At 36.6% G+C, this 25,914-nt stretch overlaps 2 protein-coding genes across 4 annotated transcripts in view; both read left to right on the forward strand.

Moving 5' to 3' along the window:
- Nucleotides 1–804: 804 nt before the first annotated feature.
- On the forward strand, nucleotides 805–2,091 carry LOC126857771 (tetra-peptide repeat homeobox protein 1-like). Its single transcript, XM_050607490.1, has 2 exons — nucleotides 805–819; nucleotides 1,231–2,091. The coding sequence occupies exons 1-2, from the start codon at nucleotides 805–807 to the stop codon at nucleotides 2,089–2,091; spliced, it is 876 nt and encodes a 291-aa protein (XP_050463447.1).
- Nucleotides 2,092–9,151: 7,060 nt separating this feature from the next.
- The window catches only part of LOC126857549 (SAM and SH3 domain-containing protein 1-like), a 289,086-nt gene continuing 272,323 nt past the window's right edge, over nucleotides 9,152–25,914 (forward strand). For all 3 annotated transcript variants that reach the window (XM_050607058.1, XM_050607059.1, XM_050607060.1), the window contains exon 1: nucleotides 9,152–11,963. In XM_050607058.1, the coding sequence (XP_050463015.1) occupies nucleotides 11,466–11,963 (498 nt within the window). In that variant the 5' untranslated portion in view covers nucleotides 9,152–11,465. The remainder of the gene's footprint in view (nucleotides 11,964–25,914) is intronic.

Below are 25,914 nucleotides of genomic sequence, written 5' to 3' on the forward strand. Positions count from 1 at the left end.
CTAACACAACTAGCAGCATATTACTACGTGTAAGTCATAATGATAATAATATCATTATTGTTATTATACTTTTATATTTTTATATAATTAGAATTAACAAATTTTATTTATATTTTTCTTCTATTGAAAACACAATAATCAATGAGAATATATAATCTGGAGCATGCCTGTAAAACATATTTGTATTTTGTAAATATGTATGTATATGAATTGTACGCAAAATAATCGTATCGTCGCGGAAATGACATTTGCAAAAAAAATATTATTAGTAATAGCAGTCATACAAGTGTCATCCAATTAACAAAACTTGCTATGATAACAACAATGGAATCGATAAATTTTCTCACTTACATTATGTTAATGGATAAAAACGTTATTTTAATTGTAGTTTCTATATATAAAAATCTGATTTTATTTCTAGAGAAAAAAAATTTTTTTCGTTTTTAATTTCTATTTGTGTTAAATTATGCAAATATAAATCATTTAATTATATTCATAAATATGCTGAGAAATCTGAACTTGTTGATGCAACAAATTTTATGTACAATCTGACGAAGAACGCCCGTTGTTAAAATCACTTATGAATATTCTTCGCCACTCAGCCAATCGCTTCTCGACATTTGAGCTATGTGGTCACTTATGTAACTGAGGAAATATAGGAGTTTTAGAATGTGATGGGTCCAGATCAGAGGGCGTGTACAGCGGATATCTAGTGAAAGTAAAGTGTCGTCTAGCATCGTATAAAAACCGACGAATCGATGATATGAAGCACATTCAGAGTCATCTCTCCATAGCACGTACATCATGAGGGCGTTCTTGGTAAGTAGCTTTCAAATATAAGCACAAATGCCATAATAAAATAATATTTTAATGATTGTTGTAACAAATATTACATAAAAAGATGCAGTTTCATATTGTTTAATTGCATTTTTTATTAGCAAATATATTATAATTAACTATACGTTTTTGTTTAATTATATATTACATTTGTTTATTTATCAATTTTTTATATTAATCCTAGTGACAAATTTATCTCAAATAAATAAATATATGTATAAGCGCCTTCTGCGTCATACGAGAGCAATATAATATTTCTATATTCATCTTAAAACGACGGAAAGAAACGATAAATTTGCAGTAATATATATATATATATTACCCGTAAAATTAATTTTCTTCTTTGATAATATCTTTCTAGATATTAATGACAAATCATTGCTTTTTACACAGGCTTTATTGTTGACCATCTCCATCATCGCCTGCGATGCGGAGTATGATTCGGGGAAGAAACATGTTTTGCACGGAGGTTTCGTACCGAGCATCCCCATCGATCACGGCGGCGTTGTATTGCACAATCACGGATATGAACACGGATATGGGCATGGATATGGACACGGATATGGATACGGATATGGTCAGGGATATGGACACGGGGATGGAGTTTTGCACGGTGTAGGAATCGGTCCTGGAATCGGATTCGTCGGAGGAAGCCATGGATTATACGGACCAAGTTATGGACATGTACCCGTGCATCACATTCACAAAACTATCGTGAATCGCGTGGTTCCATATCCGGTTCCCGTGCCTCAACCCTACCCCGTCACTCGCAAGATTCCCGTACCGGTACCGCATCCCGTACCCGTCGAAGTAAAACGACCTGTTCCAGTTCCGGTGCCTCATCCCGTCCCATTCGTCGTCACCAAGCCCTATCCCGTTAACGTACCCCGTCCGGTACCAGTGCCGGTCCCTCAACCCGTGCACGTTCCACATCCAGTGCCGCAGCCAGTCCCAGTTCCGCATCCGGTTTCGGTACCGTTTCATCAACATTTACAAATCGGCCCCAATCCGTATCCCCTCCCACTACCCCCTCAAAATGTTCAACCAATTGCTCCCATCGGAATTGGACACGTGAATGGAGATGCCGGCGCTATATTGGAAGGCGGACACAGCTCCGGACTTGCCATATCCAGCGGTATCGTGAACGGTGGTGAACACTCCGGTTTTGTAGGTGTGCCGAATTCAGAACTTCATTTAAGCGAGCAATCCGGCGAGGGATACTCATATCCGGTACCGTCGAAAAAATTCTTTTAAGCTAGGCATTCAAAGAAATCTCTTGCGAGCGACATTGCGATTTACACGCGGATATCATATATCTATCGTTTTCGAAATCTCAGGATATTCAATATGCAATTGGGCCAAGTCACACCCACGTATCTCGCATTTCGCTTGATATTTATGGGTACATTCATATTATCGTACACAACGCGAAATAATGATTCCAATTTAAAATTCCGTTTAAAATCGCAAAACAAAGAGAACAGGAGTTACTTTCGCGCTTTCGACGAAAAACGTCAAGAAAAAGAGAAAGTGATGAATTTTAAGAACGTGAAAGTAACATAATATTATATGAGGTGCCGAAAACATGAATAATTATGTAAAACGCGCGATAAAAATGAGAAATACAAAAATCTATTCGATACTTTCTGTTATGGTAATTCGGCATAAGCTAAAAAAGATCGCCAACAATTCTCATAACATATAGTTTATAAGTTAACATCTGACTCGCATGTTCCAAATGAAATGATATGATTAATTATTTGTAATTTTTTATTCGTCTTATGAAAAGATACCAAAAAAAAAATCTCCATCAGATAATCATGAACAAATTTAAATATAATTATAAGTGCATACAAAATTCTTATATTGTTTATATATATATATATATATATATATATATATATATATATATATATTTGTAAAAAATAAATCTTGAAATATATGATTTGTTAATTTATAACTAGCTTGATCATTCTTTCCCCGATTTACTCTTATACTTGAATTTTCTCTAAAGTAAAGCAATAACTACACGCCACATGATCCTGCGGGTTCGAGATACGCGAGTAGATTTACCTCGATTCGAAAGTGATTAAAGTTGCTACCTCCTTACCCGCATCGCATCCCAAATTGCCGAAACTTTGACCTTGTACTTTAGCAGACTCGACAACCACATAACCGTTTCGTACCGCCTTCGGCTGTGATCTCAGGTCTCTACTCGAGTGTGTTTGATTCGCCCTTTCTAACTTGCATTACGCATCTGGATAAGTCTTACAAAAAAATATCGCAAAAAATAAAATAATAAATAAGAAATATGATTATTGAGTGTGATAGTAATAAAATATAGCACAGTGCTTTCACTCTTATATTTTACTTCTTCTCTTTATTTTTTATTTTTTGGCAAATCAAACTTTTTTTATACAAATTAAAATCTTTAATTTAGATTTGATCAATTTAGATTGTATCATTTTTAAATTTATTTATGTACGTACAAAGAAAATCTATTAATATTTTTTATATTAACATATTAACATTTTAACTAATGACAACGTTTAGCAAATTATATAAAAAACCTGAACAGTTGGATGCTTTTTCAGTTCCCTACCGTCATTTTCGTAATGGTATCTGTAGTCATAGAAGATGTACGTGCTCACGGTAAAATCCTACCCTCGAAATCCATGGTAAGCTACTACACTTTATGTATATAGGGTGTCTCAAAATTATCATGTATCTTACATATTTATGCGCGCGCGCATAATTATACAGAAATATAAATAATCTTTAAGTTCTAATAAATTTTAATAAAAATAGAGATATTAAAAAAAGTACATAAATAAATAATAAAATTTTGTTTTTAATTTAAAAAAAAATCTATTTTCATACTTGAACGTAAAATTTGTAACTGACATATGTAATAATAAAATTAAGTTATTGAAATACATAAAAATATATTTTATAATTTGTATTTATTAGGATAGTCTTTAAATAAATTAAAGAAAAATTATATAAATTTTCAAATATGTAATTTTGAGACATTCTGTATCGAGATATTCTGTACACAGGTTCCTCTAGAAAGATCCACATACTCTGCAAACACTCGCGTACCTTACGCATTCTCTCCTTTCCTAGCAAGAAGACCGGTAGTCACGCACCATTTTACGACTTTCGCCGGGCCTCTGAATTAACCCGAGCTTTTCCAAGTACAAGAACGGTCGTTTATGCACCCCGTCCAGAAATGAAGTGCATTCCTTCTATCTCTAGGGCGAGATTATAGTGTGCGTCCTTAAATCATAGCCACTGATACTATTTCAAAATCCATTTCTTACTGTTTTCAAAAACATAGTTTGGTGAATCATATAAAGATATTACAAATAAAAAATACGAAGCTTATTTACTTAAAAATTTTAGATGTGAATCTTATATAATTTTTTAATAATAATAAAACGAATAGTTGGTTGATAAGTCTGTGAAAAGTTTTGTTTGCCTTTGATATTAATGTGCAAGTTATTTTGCGCAAATAGTATACAAAAAAACTCGTACATAGGGATAATTGCATATTGAATGACCTAATTTACGTAGAGCTTGTTGATTACCACAAATTTATAATTAATGTTTGCTTGCATGTATGATAATTTAAGTAATAATTAATAGATACAGGCAAATATATCGCTAATAATATAGGAACGCTCTTGCAATAATATATATAACATTTGAAACATTATTTAATCACCGAAACAAAACATCCTTCGCAAATTCGAAATGCGCGGAGCGCAGCAGGGGTGTAGCTAATTGTGAGCATTTATCTAATGTGAAGGATTTACAGACGATGTAAATTTATTCGCGAGACCCTCGCTTAATTACGCAGATTCCGAGGCATCTCTCGCAGCATCCCCTCTCGCGTTATGTAAGGTGCACCGGGAAAAACAGAAATTAGTCTCGTGTTGCCAAGATATCTGCAGCAAGTAACGTTTTCATAGAACGGTCCCGCTATCATTATCATTTACTGCTCGCCCTTTACGATCCATCATTAAACGTATCCTAGAGCGCGGAATTCTTTTCATGAGCTGTGCTTTATAGCACGCTCTCAGATATACATATACGAAATAAGACTCCGTATTCCCTGTTTACGAGCGCGCGCAGTCACGAACAATAAATGTCATGAAATTATTCAAGAAAAGGTAACGAAAAACGTCGGTTCCCCCTGGATTCGCAGACGCAATGCCGCGCTCTTTTTTGGCTGAAATATCGGCGGGACGATAAATCGCGCCTCGGTCCGGGATTCGGAACTCGAGTCGCGTAATGTAGCAGAATGAAGCCGAAAAATTGTTGCCACAGCCGTGGCCGCAATCTGGGTCGGCAAGTTGCGCATCGTAAAGTGTTAATGATACGAGATGAAAATGACTCTGCGCGTCTAGCGGCGGTGAATCATCCTGACATGCGAGACGGGCATCGACTATTTAATTGCAATAACGTAACACCATCTACCCGCGTCGCATAGTCGACGCGCATATTCCGTGTCAGAATTTTTTCCCTTAGATTTTATATCGGTAGTTAACGTGGCTGATATATGCGCATAATGCTTATAAAGCCATGCGCAATGCTGTTTTTTTTTTGTTATTTTCTAAACGGCTATCTGTCTTAAACCCGGTCGGCTCGTTCGGCTTTTATGCTTGGGGCGCGAACTCGCTATTTACGATCGCCATTCCACAGCATCGGACGCAGCGTTTCTTCGATCCCAGTCAAACGAATCGGCAGTTAATGTCAATATTTTTGAACGAGCTGGTCCCGGCAACCCGTCGAGCGTTTCTTTTTTAAGTTTTCTTTAGGAACTTCTTTTTTACCGCGACATCGACCTCGGATGCAGCTGATCGCCGACATTGCAGCCACGCAATGACGGCGCGAAGTCGCAGTTCTGGTTGCAGCGTCGCAGGCTACGTTTAGAGGCATCGACAGGCTCGCCTTACGTGGCGAGCAGGATGTATCATTTTATTGGTTGTTTTGAAACGGTAAAATATACTATAAACACGCCATCACTAGAATCGTAAACAATGAAACGACATCCGTATGAAAGTTATAGAATTAAGCGCCCCAATCAGAGTATCGATTACAATTTATATCGTTATACGAATATAGAATATTATGGACGTGAACATGATACGTTTATTCTTCATTTTATAAAATCACAATAAACACAAGTCAAAAAATGTATTGCGTTCTTTGCAAATTATTTTTTATGAGATTTTAACAAACTAACACGAATTTATTTTATTTTCTATTATTAGTTATTGCTATTGTGAGTATCTATTTAATGTGCGATCAATATTGCATGTATGTATGTATATATATATATATATATATATATATATATATATATATATATATACCAATAAATTATAAATTCTTGCTGGCGTCGTGTCCTGTCGACACACCGATTAAAGATAAGCCGAGTACCTAACCAGAATCCGGCAGGACCCTACGTTTATCCTGTTCTGTATGCGGTAACCGTTTTCTCACAAGTCATGCTTTATCATATTTAGCAGACAATCGTCGGAATACTAATCTTCTCCATCCTCTTATTCAAAACTAATGATCTCTGTTAATTAACGCAATAATTTGATTTATACATTATTTAGATACAAGCTATTATTCATAAATCATAAAAAAATAATATTCAGTCGCAAATATATGTAAAATAAAGTTATTGCAATTTGATGCATCATATACAGTTTTAGGTATCTCTCCACAAATATTTTCGTGAATATGCATGCGAGTATACTATTTCTGATCGTTATTAAAATATCTGTGGGTTACGATAATGTATTCGCAAAATTTTGTTGACGTAGAATATTTTAATGGAGTCTATCGTCATGTCATTTGACTTCAATAACGAACTCAAAGAGATATTCATAACATCGTTAGTTCCATATAATCAGAGATATCCGAATATCGCTAAAATTTGTTACACAATTATAAATATTTGGAACGTATGAAGCAATTAGCGCACTATAAAAGCTTGATTTCGCCAGTTCATAATAATTCGCGGTATTGCGGAAACGAGTTAATATATTGACAGGTGACTCGTCTTCCGATCTCATCCCTCTGCTTCGAAAGCAAATTACTCGACCAAAGCGAGGAAATAGCGAGGGTTGCATTGAAAGGGTCCTTCCTGTCCACGACACGCGATGTCATATCACGTTATTGAGAGCTACTTGTCACTCCCTGCTTTGCCGTCATAGCAGGACGGGTACGTCCATGCCGATCATTCAATTAATTCGGACCTCACGCATATATCGGTGATCATCGTTCGCACAAGCTTCGCAGCATCGACTAGCATTGTCATTTAATAGAGATTTTACGTGGTCGCTATCGGTTTTCGTGTTCACATTTTTAAAAAAGCGAATGGGGCAGATATTTTATATGCGAGTAATAAAAACATACTGCAAATTTAATCAAATAAATATAAAATTATATAGTTGATAATACCTGCATTGTTTTTTTATCGTGCGATAATGCCCCAATGTCATATTTTGCAGTAAATATCATGTTGCAATATACATATATTATAATTAGGTACTGTATATTACCTGTTGTATGTTACAAAAGAGGCTAAGAATGCGTTTCACATTATGTGAGAAATATACTTCTAATTACATATAATTTTAAAATTGCTCGATAGAATATTTACGATAAATGCAATAATTTTTGATATACAAATAACTCTGATATTCATAAAAAGGAATCTATTTTACTTTGCACTATTCGATTAGTATAAAAATTGTATTATTATAAAATTCCATTATATCGTTATAAAGAACAAAATATATGCAATTTTGAATTTTAGAGAATTTGTGTAAAAATGTTTAATTATCTTTTCATTAAAGAATTACATAATTGATTTTTATTCTTTAATAAATATAATGGATAAATTATCTTTTAAATTATCCGATATATAAGTGCATCCTCGATCGCCTTATATCATTGATTTTAAGGTAAGCCCTACTCGAGTACACTCGATTCTTATCTGAAAGGAAAGAAGGGGAAGAAGTGGTCATCCATGGTGACCCTCGAACTATCGCCACTCCTATCGCATTTACCCGATGCAGTCCAGTTTCGTTCGTAATATAATGGCATATAGAGTTGGCGTGCCGGCTATTCGAGTGGCAGCGAATTGCAGATTATTTGCTTCGTGGGTCACAGGTCTCTCGTACTATTGCCGTTAGGCGTTCATTTATAAATGCCACAATTCTGACAAAGGCACTGATTACGATTCTCTCAGATAATTATCGATACTAACTCTCCTTCAACGACCGTGGTCCCTTCTGAGTGATCACGCAACGCGAACGTTATGAGGAAACTAATATTCGTTCACTTTTTCCCTCCATTGTGAATTCATGTGAAATGTTACCGTTTTAATACGGAAACCGATTGCGATAAAGATTTCGCCGTATATAGTCTAGATATTAAAAAATAATCCCTTCATATACATTCCTATATTTTTACTTTACAAAAGTCGAAATTAAAAACTGCATAATAAAATTCTATATCAAATTTTATATAAAATTCTTTGATTAAATGCTTATGTAAATAATCATTAATGTATTTTAAAACGTTAAAAATTTTAATATTGTGCAAATGTATAAAAAAGTTTCCTGTAAATACTTTTTCAAATGTCAAAAATATTTAAAATTGAAACCTGTTTCCTCTTACATTATTTTTCCCTATATTAATAAAGATTGTAATATTATTATTAAACTGTTAAAAATCTGCAGAAGAGACAGAATCTTTAATACGCATAGATTTCATGTGTTCTCTCTCTTTCTTTTTAGGATTTAAGAATACCTGAAATTTTCTCTTCAGCCAAATATTCAATCAAAAATTTTTAAAAGCGAAACGTGTTTCCTGTTACAATATGTTTCTCAAGTAACAATAAAGATTAGAACATTATCATTAAACTTTAGAAGAGCGAGATAGAATCATCAATGTACATATATTTCGCATGTTCTCTCTCTCTTCTTTTAATTAAGATTTAAGAAATGAACCTGAAATTTTCTCTTCAGCCAAATGTCAAATTACGCCGGAAGATTTGCGAAGAGCAGAGTTTCCCACAGGACACTCGCCATCGTGTCAAGACCGACGGCTGTTGCGTCCTGACATAGCAGCGCATCACCGATGCTCTCGTCGGCACGTCGCGCGGACAACTGGGGATGGGGATAGGATAGGAGAAAGAGGAAAGGGGGGATCAAGAAGTTGGTGGGGAGGAGGACGAGAGACTCGCGGCGGTGGGGAAGCTCATGAAGAGCGCAGTCGAATGGGGCTCCCTCTGGCGTGTGTCTCGTGTCAGTCGAGCCGTGTGCCGCGTCGCGTTAGTGTCGTGTGCGGTAGTACTGCGTGTCTCGTCGAGCATCGACGATGACGTCTTCCTCGTTTTTCTGACTATGAGCGGCGCGCGCTCGTTACGAACATCACCGGCCACGTCCTCCCCGTCGTTGTCATCGTTATCGTCGCCGTCTTTTTATTCGTTTCGCACGCGGCCCGATCGGAGAAGCCGCGCGTCAGGACTATCAACGAATCTTCGTCGTTCGTTGTCGCTTTTCGATCCCACGAAATTGCGAGATCGGACGCCGCCGGCCGAACGATCGTTTTCAAATCCGCGTGCCGGTTCTGTTCGTGAGTCTGTATATAAAAGGGGAAACTTCAATGCGTGGAATAGCCGACCGTTACCACGTCGCGAGTGACTGCACGAGATTCTCTGGAGAAGAGTCGAACTACATTTTCGAACGAGCAATGATCAGCGATTCTCGTCGCGACGAAGTGTCTCTTCGGAACAAATCATCAGTGAGTAAACGCGCTCAATTCTGTTCTCCGTAACTGTTCGTCGTGTTGTTCTGTTGAGTGTATACGTTTATCGGGAGTGAGTAACTCAAAGCAGACTCGAATGTAACGCGTGAATATAGCTGAGTGACTGTGTGTCGCGAGAGTTTTTTTATTCAAAATCGTTGTAGAAGGCAAGCGGGGAATCGTTCGCGGATCATTTTGCCGACGTTGCCAAGTTTCAACGGAAGGACCGGACCCTTCGCTCGTCCCTCGTCACGAAGATCTCACGTGATCTATAATCGTCTTCCGTTGAAAAACCACGGATTGGACAACCGGATTTTCGAACGACCGGACAACGTCACTTGTGGACCTTCGCGAGTCTTCGACGGCGACAACGTAAATCGTCTAGATTTGTCTTGTCTGACCTCTCGAGCTTCTTGGAATTGTGAACGGGACTATCGGTTTATTTCAGTTTATCACGTAGTGCACGAAACGACTCGCGGTGTGAAAAATCACGCTATATTTTCTTATCGATTATCGATCTCGCGACTTTAGCGACATAATTAATGATTCATCGGGAACGCGCGAGTAAAGTGAAATTATCTTAAAAAGTGCCGAAACTTTAGACTTATACGTTCAAATTACAAGTTTATTACGTAAATAATCGGTCACTCACAATCATTAAAGAATCGTATCATCAAGCAGCAGAATGCCGAAGTCGATTTTGTGAAACGCTAAAAGTGCACGAAGAAATAAAAGTCGTAAAACGCGACAGAAGATCATCGAGGAGATATCGCTCGGGTTTGCGATACACGTGCATTAGAAGCCGAATAGCCGTCTAAATTTTCGCCGAATCGTTTCGCTTCTGTTATTTCTCGCGTCGCGTGAAAAACAAGAGAACGAGATTCGATCGTCGAATTTTTCGAGCCGCTGGTGCTTCGCTTATCTTCCGAGAATCGGTAATACAAGAAGCGGACGAGAAGCGTATAAAAACTCGGCGACAAGGAAAGAGAGAAAGAGACGGAAAGAAAGTACGCAGTTGTAATACTGATCCTGCTGTACACGTGCATTAGAAGCCGAATAATCCGTCTAAAATTTCCCCGAATCGTTTCGCTCTTGTTATCTCTCGCGTCGCGTGAAAAACAAGAGAACGAGATTCGATCGTCAATTTTTCGAGCCGGTGCTGCTTCGCTTATCTTCCGAGAATCGGTAATATTAGAAGCGTATAAAACTCGACGGCGAAGAAACAATCGACGATAAGGAAAGAGAGAGAGAGAGAGAGAGAGAGAGAGAGACGGAAGGAAAGAAAGTACGCAGCTGCAATACTGATCCTACATACTACTCGTATATCTCGTAATGCGTCGAAGAGCGGTACATGTCAAGCGGCGAACGTGACCATTGCAAACTATCGCTTGCCCTCACCCCTCGCTCCCCCTTTCTCGTCGCGTGTCTCTAAGTCGTCGGTCGTCGAGACGACCCTCGTTAGTATCGCGGCCGATCGTAGAGGAGAATGTCACGTTGAAACGTGAGAACGGATACGGTTTAATACGCTGAATCGACCGAATCGAGTTTGGACGATCCGCGCGCCTCGATGGACGTTACATCGTCTGGAAGGCGACCTCGCGAAATGGTAGCCGTCAAGTACAGCGGATAAGAGAGACGCGTACCAGGATCGTCGTACGACGAGGAGCAGCTCGGAGGGAAAAGGCCAACGGTGGAAAAGAACGAAGGCGGGTGAGAGACAGGAAGTCAGCTTTAAAAGAGCGAACAAGCGGAGGCGTAGTCTGGGCCCACGCGTACACAACGAGAGTATCGAGATGACCATGGCGAGCAACATCGTGGTCGAGTGGCTGCGCTCGCTCCACCTCGGCCAATACTCGGAGTCGTTCATCGACAATGGCTACGACGACCTTGAGATCTGCAAGCAGATCGGCGATCCGGATCTCGACGCGATCGGCGTCTTCAATCAGAAGCACCGCGCTCGCTTGCTGCAATCGGTGAAGACCCTCCGCGAGGAGGGCGCCGCGAGTGTATACTTTACGCTGGAGGAGACCAACGACAGTAACTGCGACAACATCAGCTCCAAGTCTTCGAGAACGTCGTCCGAGAGGCCACCCAGCGACAAAGAGGCGCAACGTGCGTCGCCCACGGCAAGTTCCTCCAGCGGCGGTCAAGAGTTGACCAAGTTCGCAGACGAGTACGAGGAAGGCAAGGCCGAGCTGGTGAGAATTCCAAGGATGCAACTGAGGATGCTGCTGCAGGAGAAGCTGAGACACGACGGCATTAGGCTAGCCTGTCAACCATACACCACACCGGTAAGTCAATTTACTTTGGAGAGTAATTTTGTTACGATGTACATAGAGCATATCGGAAATTAAAGTAGATATCGATGATCTTACAAAAGTTGTAAGAAAATGTACGTTAGGTGATAAAACAATAATTTCGAATAAAAAAAAAAGGAAAAGTTAAAATAAAACATTGATTAGAATTATCAAAAAGTGTAAGAATAAAAGATATATGCAAATAATTAAATTATAGATTATTGAGAAATTAAAAAAAAATATTATTAAATTAGATATTAAAAATTAAAATTTTTTAATAATTATATTACGTTATATATGTTTCTAAATAAAAAAATCAGTTTACGAAATTACATTTAAATTTCCGAATATGGAGATAATCTCTACAGTTAATTTTATATAATACTAAAGTCAATATGTGATTTTTTTACGAACTATGTAATAAAGTATATAGATGGCATTTATTAATATATTTTTCATATGCATTTCTAAAAATGGTATTTGAAATGATATAATATAACGTATTGTCACGCGTTTTGTAACTTTAACTTTTTATTATTTTAAATCGATTATCTTTTTTAATCAATTTTTATTTTTATATAAATTATTTTATTTATATAAAAAATATTTGATAATACTTTTTAAAAGTCAATGCTCTTGTATTAATATTAAATGATAAACATGCATATGAATATCAAAACAACACATAACTAAAGCATACATCAATTATTTTATTACAAATAAATATGAAAAATATAACTGTGTGATGTTTAATATATTATATAATTTAAATAATTTTTAGTGAATAATTGTGCTTTTTTGATATTCAAAAAAATAGTTCCCATATGTTCTTTGTACTTTTTACAATAGCTTAAATAGACGTATTGCTTGCACTAATTCATTTTGACTTTATAACTCCGACGATGCTACTCTACTTTGACAATATGTCACAAACATTAGCGTTTCCATTTTCCTCACGTTAGTCACGTCGACGAGCGAACATCATCTTTAATACATTACGATACGTGCCGCGATTAGCTACGACAATGATACTCGAATTATCGAGCAAGCACTCAGTGTACCAGTCGCGAGGGGGGAGGGGGATATCTGAGACGAAGATAATGCTGAAAACTTGTAGCCCTCACACATGGCACGCCCTACGAGCGTAGATAATCTCCTGATTCATTATTTCGTTGCATTAGCCACCAGTACGAGATAAGAAGAAGCCTGCCATGTTTTACCATGCACATTCTTATCCTCTTGCAACCTTCGAGCAAGATGTTCGATCGTATATTACATTTTCGCTTTTCTTCACTTTTGTTCATTACTATTCTTTATTTTTACTTTTTTTTATCAATTCCTTGAAAAATTATAATAACTTGAAGCTATGAAAACACAAACATGACATTTAATATAATCTTGATAAAGAAGAAAATTATTTCAATTTTCAATGTAGCTTTAATACATCTGCTTTATTCTTTATTATGTATCAGCAGCACATGCAAAATTACAAATGCACCTTTGCATTCTGGCCTATTTACATCCATAATGTAATGTAAAATATATTTTCCATGCCGTTGGCTTAATTAAGATACAGATACATAGCGATAAGCTTTTGCTAAGAGACTTTCTGTCAGTTGAAATACATTTCCTCCGGGAAACTTTCACGCGTGTTATCGTGGAAATAGTCAGAGACAAAAGATGTAACGAAAATTGACGAGGGTACATTTTTTAAAGTAACAGAAAATTATAGAAATCGCAAATGCGGAAAAGAGAAATATATATATATATATATATATATATATATATATATACAATAATTATGGTTAGATTATAATAAATATTTGATGAAATATTTTATATTTTAAGTTTATAAACTTTATTCAATTTTTTATCTGCAGTGTAGTTATTTGACATACGACGCAATGCTTGTGCGCACGTGAGATTTAATTGAATTAATTGAAAATACAAATAAACACGACGAGAGAAACAGAATGATAATTTTTAGAATGATTAATTATATGCTTGTTATCAAAATAATAACAACGAAGAGTTTTTTTATCGTACAAGAAGTAAGTTTAAAGCCTCGATTTTGTCGCTAATGAATCGGAGAAAATAACCATGCGTAATGATATCTTTGCACGTACTCCACGTTCGTTAATTATCCGCACGGCGAGATGAATGCGAATAAAAAAAGATAGGCATTTGATATTCGAAAGCGTTGTTTTTATCGCGCGGATAAGTCTGGCATTACTTACATTCGTGCAACATTATAAACTGATGTATTTCATGTCATTTATCACGATTCTTAAAGATTGAGCTTATCGTTTCTACGATGCTGTGAACAAAATGATCATTAATGATAATTAAAAATTGCAAAAGTGAATCATTTTATCAAAAATTTATTAGAATTTGCAAAGAAATAATTTAAATGCATCAATTTATTGTAGCCGGTCAAAATTATCATTTTGTATAAATAAGATGAGTTGAGATGCGGCATAACATAGTGATATTTGGAAATTTCAAAAATACAGATGTATTTTTGCCTATACGTTGATGCTTACATATTATATTCACAAAAAGTTTTGAATACGAAAAACTATAATGAGATAATACATGCACGTTATATTATCTCTTTAATATCAAAATACAATCATACTTTTTTCTTTGTTTTGAAATACAACATACAAGTGTCTTGTTAAAAAATTTTGTAAAATGATGTTTTTTACTAAAATTCTCTTCATAGGCACTGTAAATTGACGCGTAACTGGAATCCACGATTGGAATGCAACACAAATTTACGACACGTGGCGATTTTTATTTTTATACATTGCCGATATCCATTTAAATTAGTTCGCAAACTTTAATTTATTCCTTTCGTGGCACACATGATTCCCACTGCTGCACTATAAACTAGCTGTATCCATTTGACAATGGAGATTATGGCATGACAAGCGTTTTCGTTATAAAAAAGCTGTTACGGAAAAACGGTAGATTTTTAAATTACCAATATTGGAATTTCTGCCAGCTTTCATTTGAATTATAAAGTAAGAATTATGTATTTTCCTGAACATATCAGATTAAGAATGACGGTTGTTTCAAGACATGACTACATTTTTTCTAAAAATTCTAATTTATACTATATCATAAATTAATTTTTTTTTTTTTTGCATATTAACAGTATCTAAGCAGATAAATCTTATTTTATGCATATATTCGCGTAAATTTAAGTAGATTTTTTAAATAAATATATTAAAACCTTTTTTACCAGTTTTACTAGTTTAGTTATTACAACTTTTTGCTTGTACTACAACTTGCTGATATATACAAGAATTTTTGCTTTAATGCTTTAAAAATTAAAGAAAATGTCCACACAAGCGTTACAGAAAAATATATCAAAATATTTCGGGACAGATTTTTAATAATTTACATATAGAAACAATCTTAATGTATTAAAGTTTAATTGGGGGAAAAATATTAAATGTAGGAAAAAATATTAACTGTTATATCTTACATCAAAAAGAAATTGTAAAAAAGATATCGTGAATTAGTTTTTCATTAAGAATTCAATTGTCACAATTGTTACAATTTTTCTTGATACGATATTATAATGTATATAGTATATAAATATATTAGACGATATTATATATACAAATTGCATTCATGTAATTTTTTTTTACGAACATTTATATTGCAGTATAAGAAATAATACAGGTATTATTGTTTTGAAACAATGGAAAGAAAGTAATACACTTTTCTCGTGATATTGCGATCGATCGATCGAACAACTATAAAAATTGCAAATCGAAATGCAGAAAAGTTTCTGCGAGTCGCAAGGAAAGCGGTATCGAGTGCGCGATTATTCATACGCGCCGATTCATTTATGAACTTCCGAATGGACTAAATGATGCTTTCATTTACGCTCCTGTGTACCAATAAGCGCGAGTGCACTTTTCATTCTGTTTGTGAAATTTTAATACGGTTGATTCAGCGGTACAGACTAAAATGACAAATTTATCATCTCCGCCTTTTCAGTGCAATATATTCTCACATTTGATACGAGTTTGTTATAAGATTTTAATAACATCATCTTAAAAAAAAAAAAATTAATAAATAAAACACGTAATTTTGCATTCTTGATTAGGATGTTGTTTTTTTTCTAATAATATTTGACTACGATAACGAAAAGAAAGGCACATAAAATTTATTGAAAACTGATTGTATGCGTGTATGAGTTTGACAGCGAAATTTCCATGTGATATCTCTTTATTCGAATAGAAAGATAATAATGAAAGAGGCAAAAAATGTTAATTTTATCGATTTTTAAATTTAAATATTTTCAATTTAAAATTATATTCCGGATTGTTTTATGCAAATTATTATATTGTAATTATAATTCTCCATAGTCCGAAACCAGCGGCATTTGAACTAAATCGCAGGCTAAACGCGATTTTCATTTTTCATCATACATTTTGTAAATTCTCTAATTTCCGACCACATGTGTAACTGCGTATACTCAAAAGCGATTTATTTTATAATCAGCGAATAAAAATTTTATAAAATCTGCGATTATCGCTGTAAATAAGAACCGCGTAGTATCGAGATGTGCAGTCTATACATACTCCGGATTTGAACCATCATGTATTGTCGTCTTGTACCTTCGGCGATCAACATATGAATAACATGAATAATATGATTATACGGTCGCGGCTGACTTTGTACTTCGATCTTTACACGCCCATATGTTATCTCTTTTTCGCAAAGAGCATACGCAGCACGCGAACAAACTGACCGAATGTGAAAATGAAGAAGATAAAAAATTCTCTTTCTCTCAGAGCATGGTGGTCCGGTCGTCACCTGCGCCTTTCGCCCTTCGGCATAGACCCTTTTTCTCCCTCACCCCTTTCGCTCTTTCGCTCTTGCACACGCGAGAGCCGCGTGTGGCCGTTCCGCTGTCAAAGTGATACTTTCCGTCTCGAAGCCGAACACAAACATACATTTTCGTATTTATTGACGCAATCTTGAATTCCGTTCTCATACGCACGCGGAACATTCGATTTGTACGGCGCCTCGACCGGCGCGTGTATCTCGCCAATCAACATTTCAATCATAGGGACCTACGTAACCAATTACGGTACTATCACGATACTATCGCCGTCGCTACGCATTTATTTAATCCGTTCGACCGTTGCATTGAAGCGACAGTACAACTAACACTTTGTGAAAATTGCACCGCGTCCACCGGATCGTGGAAAGCATGTCATACGGAAATTTCACGGCACGCTCTCGCGATCGGGAATTTATCGTAACTGTGTTGTTTTTTTTTATTTTTTTTATTTTTTACCCTCACCGCTCATTATTCGCCACACCTCCTTATAATTGTTGGCGGAACAGCTGTCTATCCGCGATAATTTCAAGTTTTAGAGATGTAATCTACGTTAAGCGGGTTTCTTATATAGAAAGCAGCTTTGTGTGTTACGAACCTATTAAATTAATTAGATAAATGCCACGGATGTGGCTAAGAGAAACATGTGGTTTATATAATGTAGCCTATAAATCGCTATCACAAGAAATGCCGTGTAATAATTCGATCAAAAAAATCCTTACTTTATTATTTAAAAAAAAACTGTGTATATATTTATGCGCGCGCGCACGCACACACACAGTTTATATATATATATATATATATATATATATATATATATATATATAGTTTACTGATTTTTTTAAATAATATTAACTCTGTATGTATAGTTTGAACTATCTGCATTCTGCATGTTTTATTTAATATACAATTAATTATAATAATATGAGTCATCAAGCTCAGTACACTATTTTTATCGATTTCTTTTTTACGAAATTCATCCACATTATATTTCTTTGAATATAAAATCAGTTAGGAAAAATATATGTACGCCTCGAATCGATATAAAACACCGCGTGGTTAAAGATATTTACGTAGAATTTTTCATTGGTGCTGTGCGATATAAATCGCTGTATAAAAGTTTTTTTGACTAAAATCAAGAGTTCTTATATTAGACTCGCTAAGGAGAAAAAAATGAGAGAAGAAGCGCGAAAACGAACAAATTAAGATTGCAGAAAATACTTACGTGATCTAAAGCCACAGCATTGCAAACTCTATGCGATCGAAGCGCGTTAGACAATTTTCTATAACGAGATAACTTGTCTATGAGCGTGATTAGAATTAAATATCCCACGCTCACACGTGGCGTGCCACTCGTACGTTTCCGTCTCGACCTTGTAACGGGAGATAGGAAGAGTTCCGTGAGCGCCATAAAACGATCGAACAAGCACATCTTCATCCTCGAGGCGTCTCTAACTTGTCTGGCGAATTTCCGTTATTCACGCCCACGGGAGTGGTCGTTACTCTCTCGGTAGCAGCGTGCTACTCTTTTACGCCGATGAAAGTTGAATTGTACCAACTTCGATCGTAACCCGTCGCATCTCTATTTTCTCGTAATAGCCGGAATGTATCATTATATGTACACGCGCTAAAAAAAATACAAAATATAATTTCAAGAATTTTTTTTTATAAATATTTTTTTTATAATATTTATCTAAGTAAACTTTATCTAAGTAAATCTAAGGAAGCGTCGTAGATTATTTATCAATGCTTTTTTAAGTCAATCATCAAAGGTAATTGAATTTTAATTTGGGCCTTTTTATAGAGCACGATACACAGAATTTGCTATTTACATTTCTGTGTAGCTGAAACGATAAAAATAATAAAATATTAATAATAATAGAAAGCAAAAGTCAATTTTTGATTTAAGCATTCATAATTGAAAGTCGTTCAAATGGATAGCTAATACAATTATTGACATTCGGGCGGATTATTGATTCCTATTGATTAATGATCGTCTTCATCATTAATCTAGCAGTTCTCTATCTCGTCATTCGAATGTCGACATGTATTATATCTACATATCTCCGTGTTTCTCATCTCTGCTCAATTTTCCTATTAAGCACGTGGATATAAGCTGGATCAAATCGATGGCGTTTGATATTTCGAGGCAGACACTGGATAGCGCGAGCGATCTTCCCGTGTTTCTGGTATAACTATAGCGTACTGGTTGTAATAGCTTTTAAATATTTGAACGGATGTTCAATCGATATATCCATCCCTTGGTCGAGCGTGTCGCGGTTCTTTCCCGAGCCTTCTCTGTTCCATTCCCTTCTAACCCATTCCTTTCCGTTCAGCCTGCCGAGCACGTTTTCATGAAATATCGAACGCATGAAATGAGATTCTCTTATTCCGTAAGGGGAATAGAATCGTGTAGAGAAAGAGAGCGGTCGGACTAGTCGGACACAAGAGCTCGGGGGAGCAAGAGAGTGTGGATCGAAGTACCAGATATTACGCGTCGCTCGCGACGACGCGACCATATGATTGATGCAAGATGGTTATGCCAGTCATGTGTGCGCGGGCGTGCTCACCGCGTAGCTACATGTCTCTCTGCGTTATATGTGTGTGACGTGTGATTATTATTCAAATTTTCACGATAGCGAGCGCCCGGTGGGCTTTCAGCGAGCGACGCCGATTGCCCACCGAGATTGCCTCTCTAGTGAATATTTATTAAGCGCGCCTATTTGTGTTAATCGTTGTCTCGCACCCGCGCATCGCGATCAGATACACGTCACTTCAGCGGCTTATCGTCGCGGTATTTTTTCTCGTTTCCGTCGTACCGCGCCGGCTCTCATCGTTCCTCGTAAACAGAACGTCAAGTCTGAGGATGTAATCAAGGAGAGTCTGGAAGCATCATGGGACGCATCGAGCGTATGAACACGGAATTTATGGTTCTCGCGGCAACCACCATTAATAATCCCACCTTTGTCTCTGTCTTCAGCTTCCTTTTCCTATCCGTCTTGCGCGATTTTTTTCTCTTTTTCTCTTTCTCTCACTCTCTTTCTCTCTCTCTCTCTCTCTCTCTCTCTCTTTCTTCTCTTTCTCCTTCTTTTTCTTCATTTTGACGAGATGCCAAGATTTCGTCTCTCAACATTAGTGCGTGTTCGTACGTTTCCTCGTTTCTTGCGACCACTTTGGAATTGGACAAAAACGATACGCCGCGCTATCATACCTGCAGGAAAGTGAGTTTGGAGTGGCATTAATGAAGAGACATCGTCGCGACTCGCTATGATAAAGCGAGGAGCCGTTACCGTCGCTTTTAATTAAGCTCCCGCTTTTAACGCGCCAATTATGAGAGCGAAGAATTTATACGTTTAACCTGAAAGTACCAAGTAGCTGTGACATCGATTACACTACGATGCATCTATGCAAACCAGCCTCCTTGGATAAAGTTCCACTTAAAGTGCACTTCATTTATACTTATAGCGAGAAAATTATACTTTCCTCGCGCAAATTTACTCGTGCACGTTCCGATCATTTATTTCCATTGGCAATATAGAAAGGCATTATATAGAAAGAAGCAAGCGGCGAGGGGAGGAGGAGAGTACAATGTTTAATAATAAATAAATGTAAAATTATAGGCACACAGCTGTGCGCATATTTATCGAATATGCTATCGTGATGTAACAGCGACAGTGAAATATCCATCACGCGTGAGTGTTCACGTATCGAACACGATCTATTGCATCGTCATTTCCGACTCTGTTTCTCGATCTCGATTTCGCTTTGTCGTGCATCGTGCTTGACGGTTAACTTCAGTGTCTGTCTCGTTTCAATTCAATTTGTACTTTACGCCTTCTCCGCTACCCACACATACAGTTATTGCAAGTACGCCGACGATCAAATTAAGCAAGAACAAACAGAGATTCAATATCCGATATAGTTCAAAATTTGTGCTTACATTCACAGTCTATAGTCAAAATCATTTCAACAAGAATCTGTTATTGTCTTTGTATGATATATATTAATAAATATTATTAAATCGTTAAAAAAAATTAACTTGAAAAAAAACTTAAAAAATTAATAATTCCAAAATTTTAAATAAGAATATTGATAAAATTTTTCTTATTTTCTCTAGTACAGAGATCACATTTTTAAGATTATTCGATTCACGTTCTATTATATCGCACTGCGAATAAATCATCATCTTTGATATAACACCGAAAAATATACTCTAAAAATACCGTTCTTTATAGATTGTCATTATATGTGCATACTGACAGTTCTCAGAATTTTCCGTGCGACTGGTTCCATTGAAAATAATCGCTATTAATTAGCTTATTACATACTCACGCGACGTAATTTGCTGCAGTCGGGCATTACGCACTTTGTATCTCGATGTCATTAATAATGGTGCAGTTCGTTCGAGAATACCATTAGTCGCTGTCTTAGAGGACTACTAAGCTACTGCGCCAATGCCATGGATAGTTGGCAGTAGAGTTCCAAAGTCGCGAGAGAGCTCGCTTCGTTACGAGCGGATACACGCGGGATAGGATTTTCCTTTCTCAAGGATTTCACACAGGCTCCTTCCCTCTCCTTCTCTCTATTTCTCTCTCTTTCTCTTGCTGTCTTGTTCACCGTTTTCTGCCCTCCCTGTATACTCCCTCGATTGTATACAAGCCGCATCGAGCTGCCGCTCCCGAAGTTTTCCAGAACGAGGGTTCGAGTCTCGATTAAGGGTGACTGTAGGTAGCCGTCTCTGAGCAGTAAGTAAACTGCTTTCTGCCAGGGATTTCGAAGGAATGTCCCATCACGTTGGTTTTGACCTTATACATTTTTACGTAGAAATGCTATTTTCAATCTGAAAAAATTGCACATCGCAGTCTTGTTATAAAGTTATAGAAAATAAATAATGTAGTGCAGTATTTTACTATAATACTATTAAAAAATATAAAATATTAAATTATTAAAATATTGTGAATAATTTTTAGAATATTAATTGTGAATTATAATAAGTAGAAAATCTCGAAATATAATCGACTAAGCGCGCGAGGCCGCTTGTTTATTTGTATATTTTTCGTTTTGTTTGTAGGCCAAATATCGTTTTCTTTCCGCTGCCTTGCACTCATAGTATTCTGAATATACTGATCAACGCGTGTATATATACATACGTAAAGCACAAACTAAGATGCGCGAAGTATGAATTTTTTCAAAAATATTAATAATTTGAAAAAAGATATTATTAGGCAAAGTTAAAGTATTTTAAATATTTTTTAATATATTTATTTATTTTTTTTTTGGTTGTAAAGCTAATTAAGAGAATTACAGTCGCTTTATACGCCTCACTCTATATAAAATACGCGCGCACGCGTGAGCGGATCTGGCAGTTAAAGTAGACGCATTATCGCGCAATGTGTTCCCTCCTCGGCCGGGTTGGCACGCAACGCATGTCACGCGCTATCTAGCTCAGCATTAAGGACTCGCGCCGGGCTGTATTACGGCCTTCGGGTAATAAACATGTTTAATTGCAACGCTAATGGCAGGGCGGAGATGCTGCGCGTTGGTACAGCCCTTAGCTGGCGGGAACGCCATGATCCCCAAAGCCCGGCATCTCTAGCTTTCGTATCCACACAATGCCTGCCGTTGTTGTCGGCGCGATCCGCGATGCGGTCCCGAGATGAAAGGAGGAGAGAGCCCGATAATCGATTACGTCGACGATTGGCCGGGATGGAAAATGCGAATCGATCGATTCGCGTCTGCTGATGCGCCTAAGAGAGCTGCGGCCGTTCTGCATTCCACCTGGCTTCTGTTATCGACGTTTATTACTCACCGGAGGCGCCTGCTGATATACAGTATTACGGCGTGGGGCTAGTTAGCTGGCAGGCAGTCTACAGTATTTTGCGTATTCCTCCTCATTTCTCTCACGAAGCTCCACCGAATTGATTACGCGCTGTCTTGTCTATCCGCGAATACAATTGCGATTTGCCGATCGATTATTGCGCACGGTACTTTGAATATTTTCTCTCGCGGATTCACAATGGGATCTCGAAATATTATGACAGTGATTTCCGGAAACATTCACGCTTTAAGTGATTAGATTTCATACATAGAAATTTGAGAAAAATTTATTATTTAGTAAATTTTTACTAAATTTATTTAAAATTTTATTATATATGACTTTTTTCTCTCTATTTTATTATATTGATTGTATATATGAATAATTATATTGATGTTAGTAAAAACTCAAAACTTCAATTAAAATTCGCTGCCACGTGACATTGATATATAGCAAAATGGACGCGATAATTTCTGTCATGTTACGAATATCGCAACATCTGCTCGCGCCATCAGCGTATTATGCGACGCGTTTTGATTATAGCGACGATAACGTGTCTCAAGCCACGCTACAGCAAATTCATCTTTTCTTCAGGGGTGGAAAGAAATGCGACTTCAAGTGATTCCGCGTCATAGCGTTATCGCGTCCGGTATATCGGTGGCGTCGCACCCCAGACCGATAAAATCGTGGGCAGGTCCGTCAGTCTTATCGGCTCCGACCGATCGATCGTTAGAAGGTACGTGTGGGTCACTCTGCTACTAGTCTCGCGTACTATGGCATGAAACAAAGGCAGTCTCGTTACTGCGGATTAAGTATAACGTCAATGGAGGCAAGAAGCTTCGTAGGCCAATCGATCGAAATGCTTCAGGGTAGCGAAAATTTGCCATTTTAGGATCAAAACTTTTCGGAAACTTTTAAAAAATAATTTTTTTATCGCTAAAGAAAACATGACATATATTTTGCAATATTTTTTTTTTAAACTATATCCGGAATCAGCACTCACGTCACTCTCTTACTCACGTGCGACTTTTCGTGTTATATATAGTCATCGGGTAAAAGCAATGAGAGCTTTTTGCCAATAATTTGCTGCCCTCTTTATGGTACACAACGCTTAAAGGTTGTTGCCCACTTGAAATGTATCTTCAAACGTATTTTCGAGTATCAGAGTGGCCAACTAATCGAGTGGCGTCGACCGAAAATCTGGATATCGGATATTCAACTCTGGCGTTAATCCAGCAGCTGGTTCAAGTATCTGAACCAGCATATTTACATCGCGAATTCGTATATTCTATCTCTGCATCTAACAAAATTAGACAATGTAAATATCAAGCATAAATCTGAACATAATAGTCTCCAGTAATATGATTTAACTGCGCGTATTAATGTTTGAGATGATTTTAAACTATAGTACGCAAATTGTAATTAATGAGAAAATATATAATTTTTGAATATTTGATTTTGTATTACGTGAAAATCTAATTCTACAAATTATTATTAAATTAATATAATATTTAGACTTATTAATCTATTATTCATTTTTCTTTTTAATTTAATATACTTTTGTAGAATGCAGTAAATTTAAGTATTTAACTTGCATTTGAAATAATATTTTATATATAAAATAAATCTTAAAAATTATAAACTGACTTATTGGAAAAATATTAATTACACTGGGACATATATCATTTTTTTATCGTATTATACAATATATTGTCACAAGAAAGCTGTTGTCGGAAACGTGTTTAACGTGAAATATAAATCAATTATGTGCTACACTTTTTCAAGATAATAACATCATTAGTATTAACATATAATCTCGATGTATATTTCGTGCGAGTCGAGCGAAACAAATATAGCCAGGTGAACTTGAAACATTATGATTTGTAAGCATCGGGTATGGATTAATGTCATGAAATTTTGACTGGCGCACTGTATTACAAGAGGCATAACGGCCGTCTTATACGCGGGGCGGGTTGGCAGGTGGCGGTATATAAGGATCGCCGTAAGTCAGGAATCTTTAATGTTGTCCCGTTAGCCGCACGACATGCATAAATTATTACTGTTTCCGAGTAACCGGGTGCGTAGCGTGCGATATATCAATCGCTTTTGCTTTGCATACAGCAGCGCGCGGTGAAAAGAGTTGGCCGAAAAAGTCACCCACCCGTGTTCTCCAACCTTCCGACGGTATCAATCTTTGGGAATCATCAACCTGCCTTGTTCGCGCAAAGTGCCCGTACTGGATCTCTCTCCGATATTTAAAAACGAGGCAGATTTGCTTTCCTGCGAAGAGCTTTGTTGTTAGTAACCGTGCCGTGTTTACTACCCGCGATTATGAATTCGGAGAGACGAAGCGAGACTATTATTCGACTTCCGGCGTATCCCGAGATGTCTGATTACTTCCGAGAGTTTATCGTTCTCTCTTAAATCTCATTGTGTCGCCCCAGTTCTCTCGCGCGATTTTCATCGTCTGCGTTTTCTTTTTTCTTCTTTTTTATCTTTATTATTATCGGGCGAACAAGCGTCGGCGAAGGCGTATAAGAGACGGTATTAACTTCGTAATGGTGGTAGAACGAACGGCATATTGTGTATCTTGTAACTATGGTAGCCCGGTAACGATCATAAGATCTCATTTCGATCGATTCGGAACACGCCGCGGCTTCTCTCCACAGGCTATCGGTGGTTCGATTATATTCAGCTTATATTTCGCTCGCTATCGCGCGCCATGAGTCTTTTTTACTCTCAGTGGACGAACGACAAAAAAATAGTCGATTCATTTCGCGCAGTCCACGCCGACAAACGCTATATATTTCGCGAAAGAAATAACGCACCGTAAACATCGCGATACTTTTGTGACATAAAAAGAAGCTTTTATGCAATAAATCATGTCATATTGAATTAACTATTTATCTCGACGCACAAAGAAATTTAATCATTATATTTCTGTATTTGCAATCGAAATCATGTAGTATCTCTAACAGTTTTCAAACAATTTAAGAGAACGTTATTCTATGTTTAAAAGATTGTCATTCTTTATATAATTATTTAATTATTTTTAGTTACAATGTCAAAAACTGTTCTATATTTATGGACAATGGCATATTTGTTTTAATCTACAGATTGTCATCATATTTATGAACAATTATTTTTACGAATAAATGTATATGTATATATATTTTTGAATTATATACATTAATGAAATACATTAATGAAAGTATTGCAACAAAAATTAAAAATATATAATTGGCAAGCGTATTGCACGTCACATT

This window comes from Cataglyphis hispanica, chromosome 22, assembly GCF_021464435.1.
Source record: "Cataglyphis hispanica isolate Lineage 1 chromosome 22, ULB_Chis1_1.0, whole genome shotgun sequence".
NCBI classification, from domain to species: Eukaryota; Metazoa; Arthropoda; class Insecta; order Hymenoptera; family Formicidae; genus Cataglyphis; species Cataglyphis hispanica.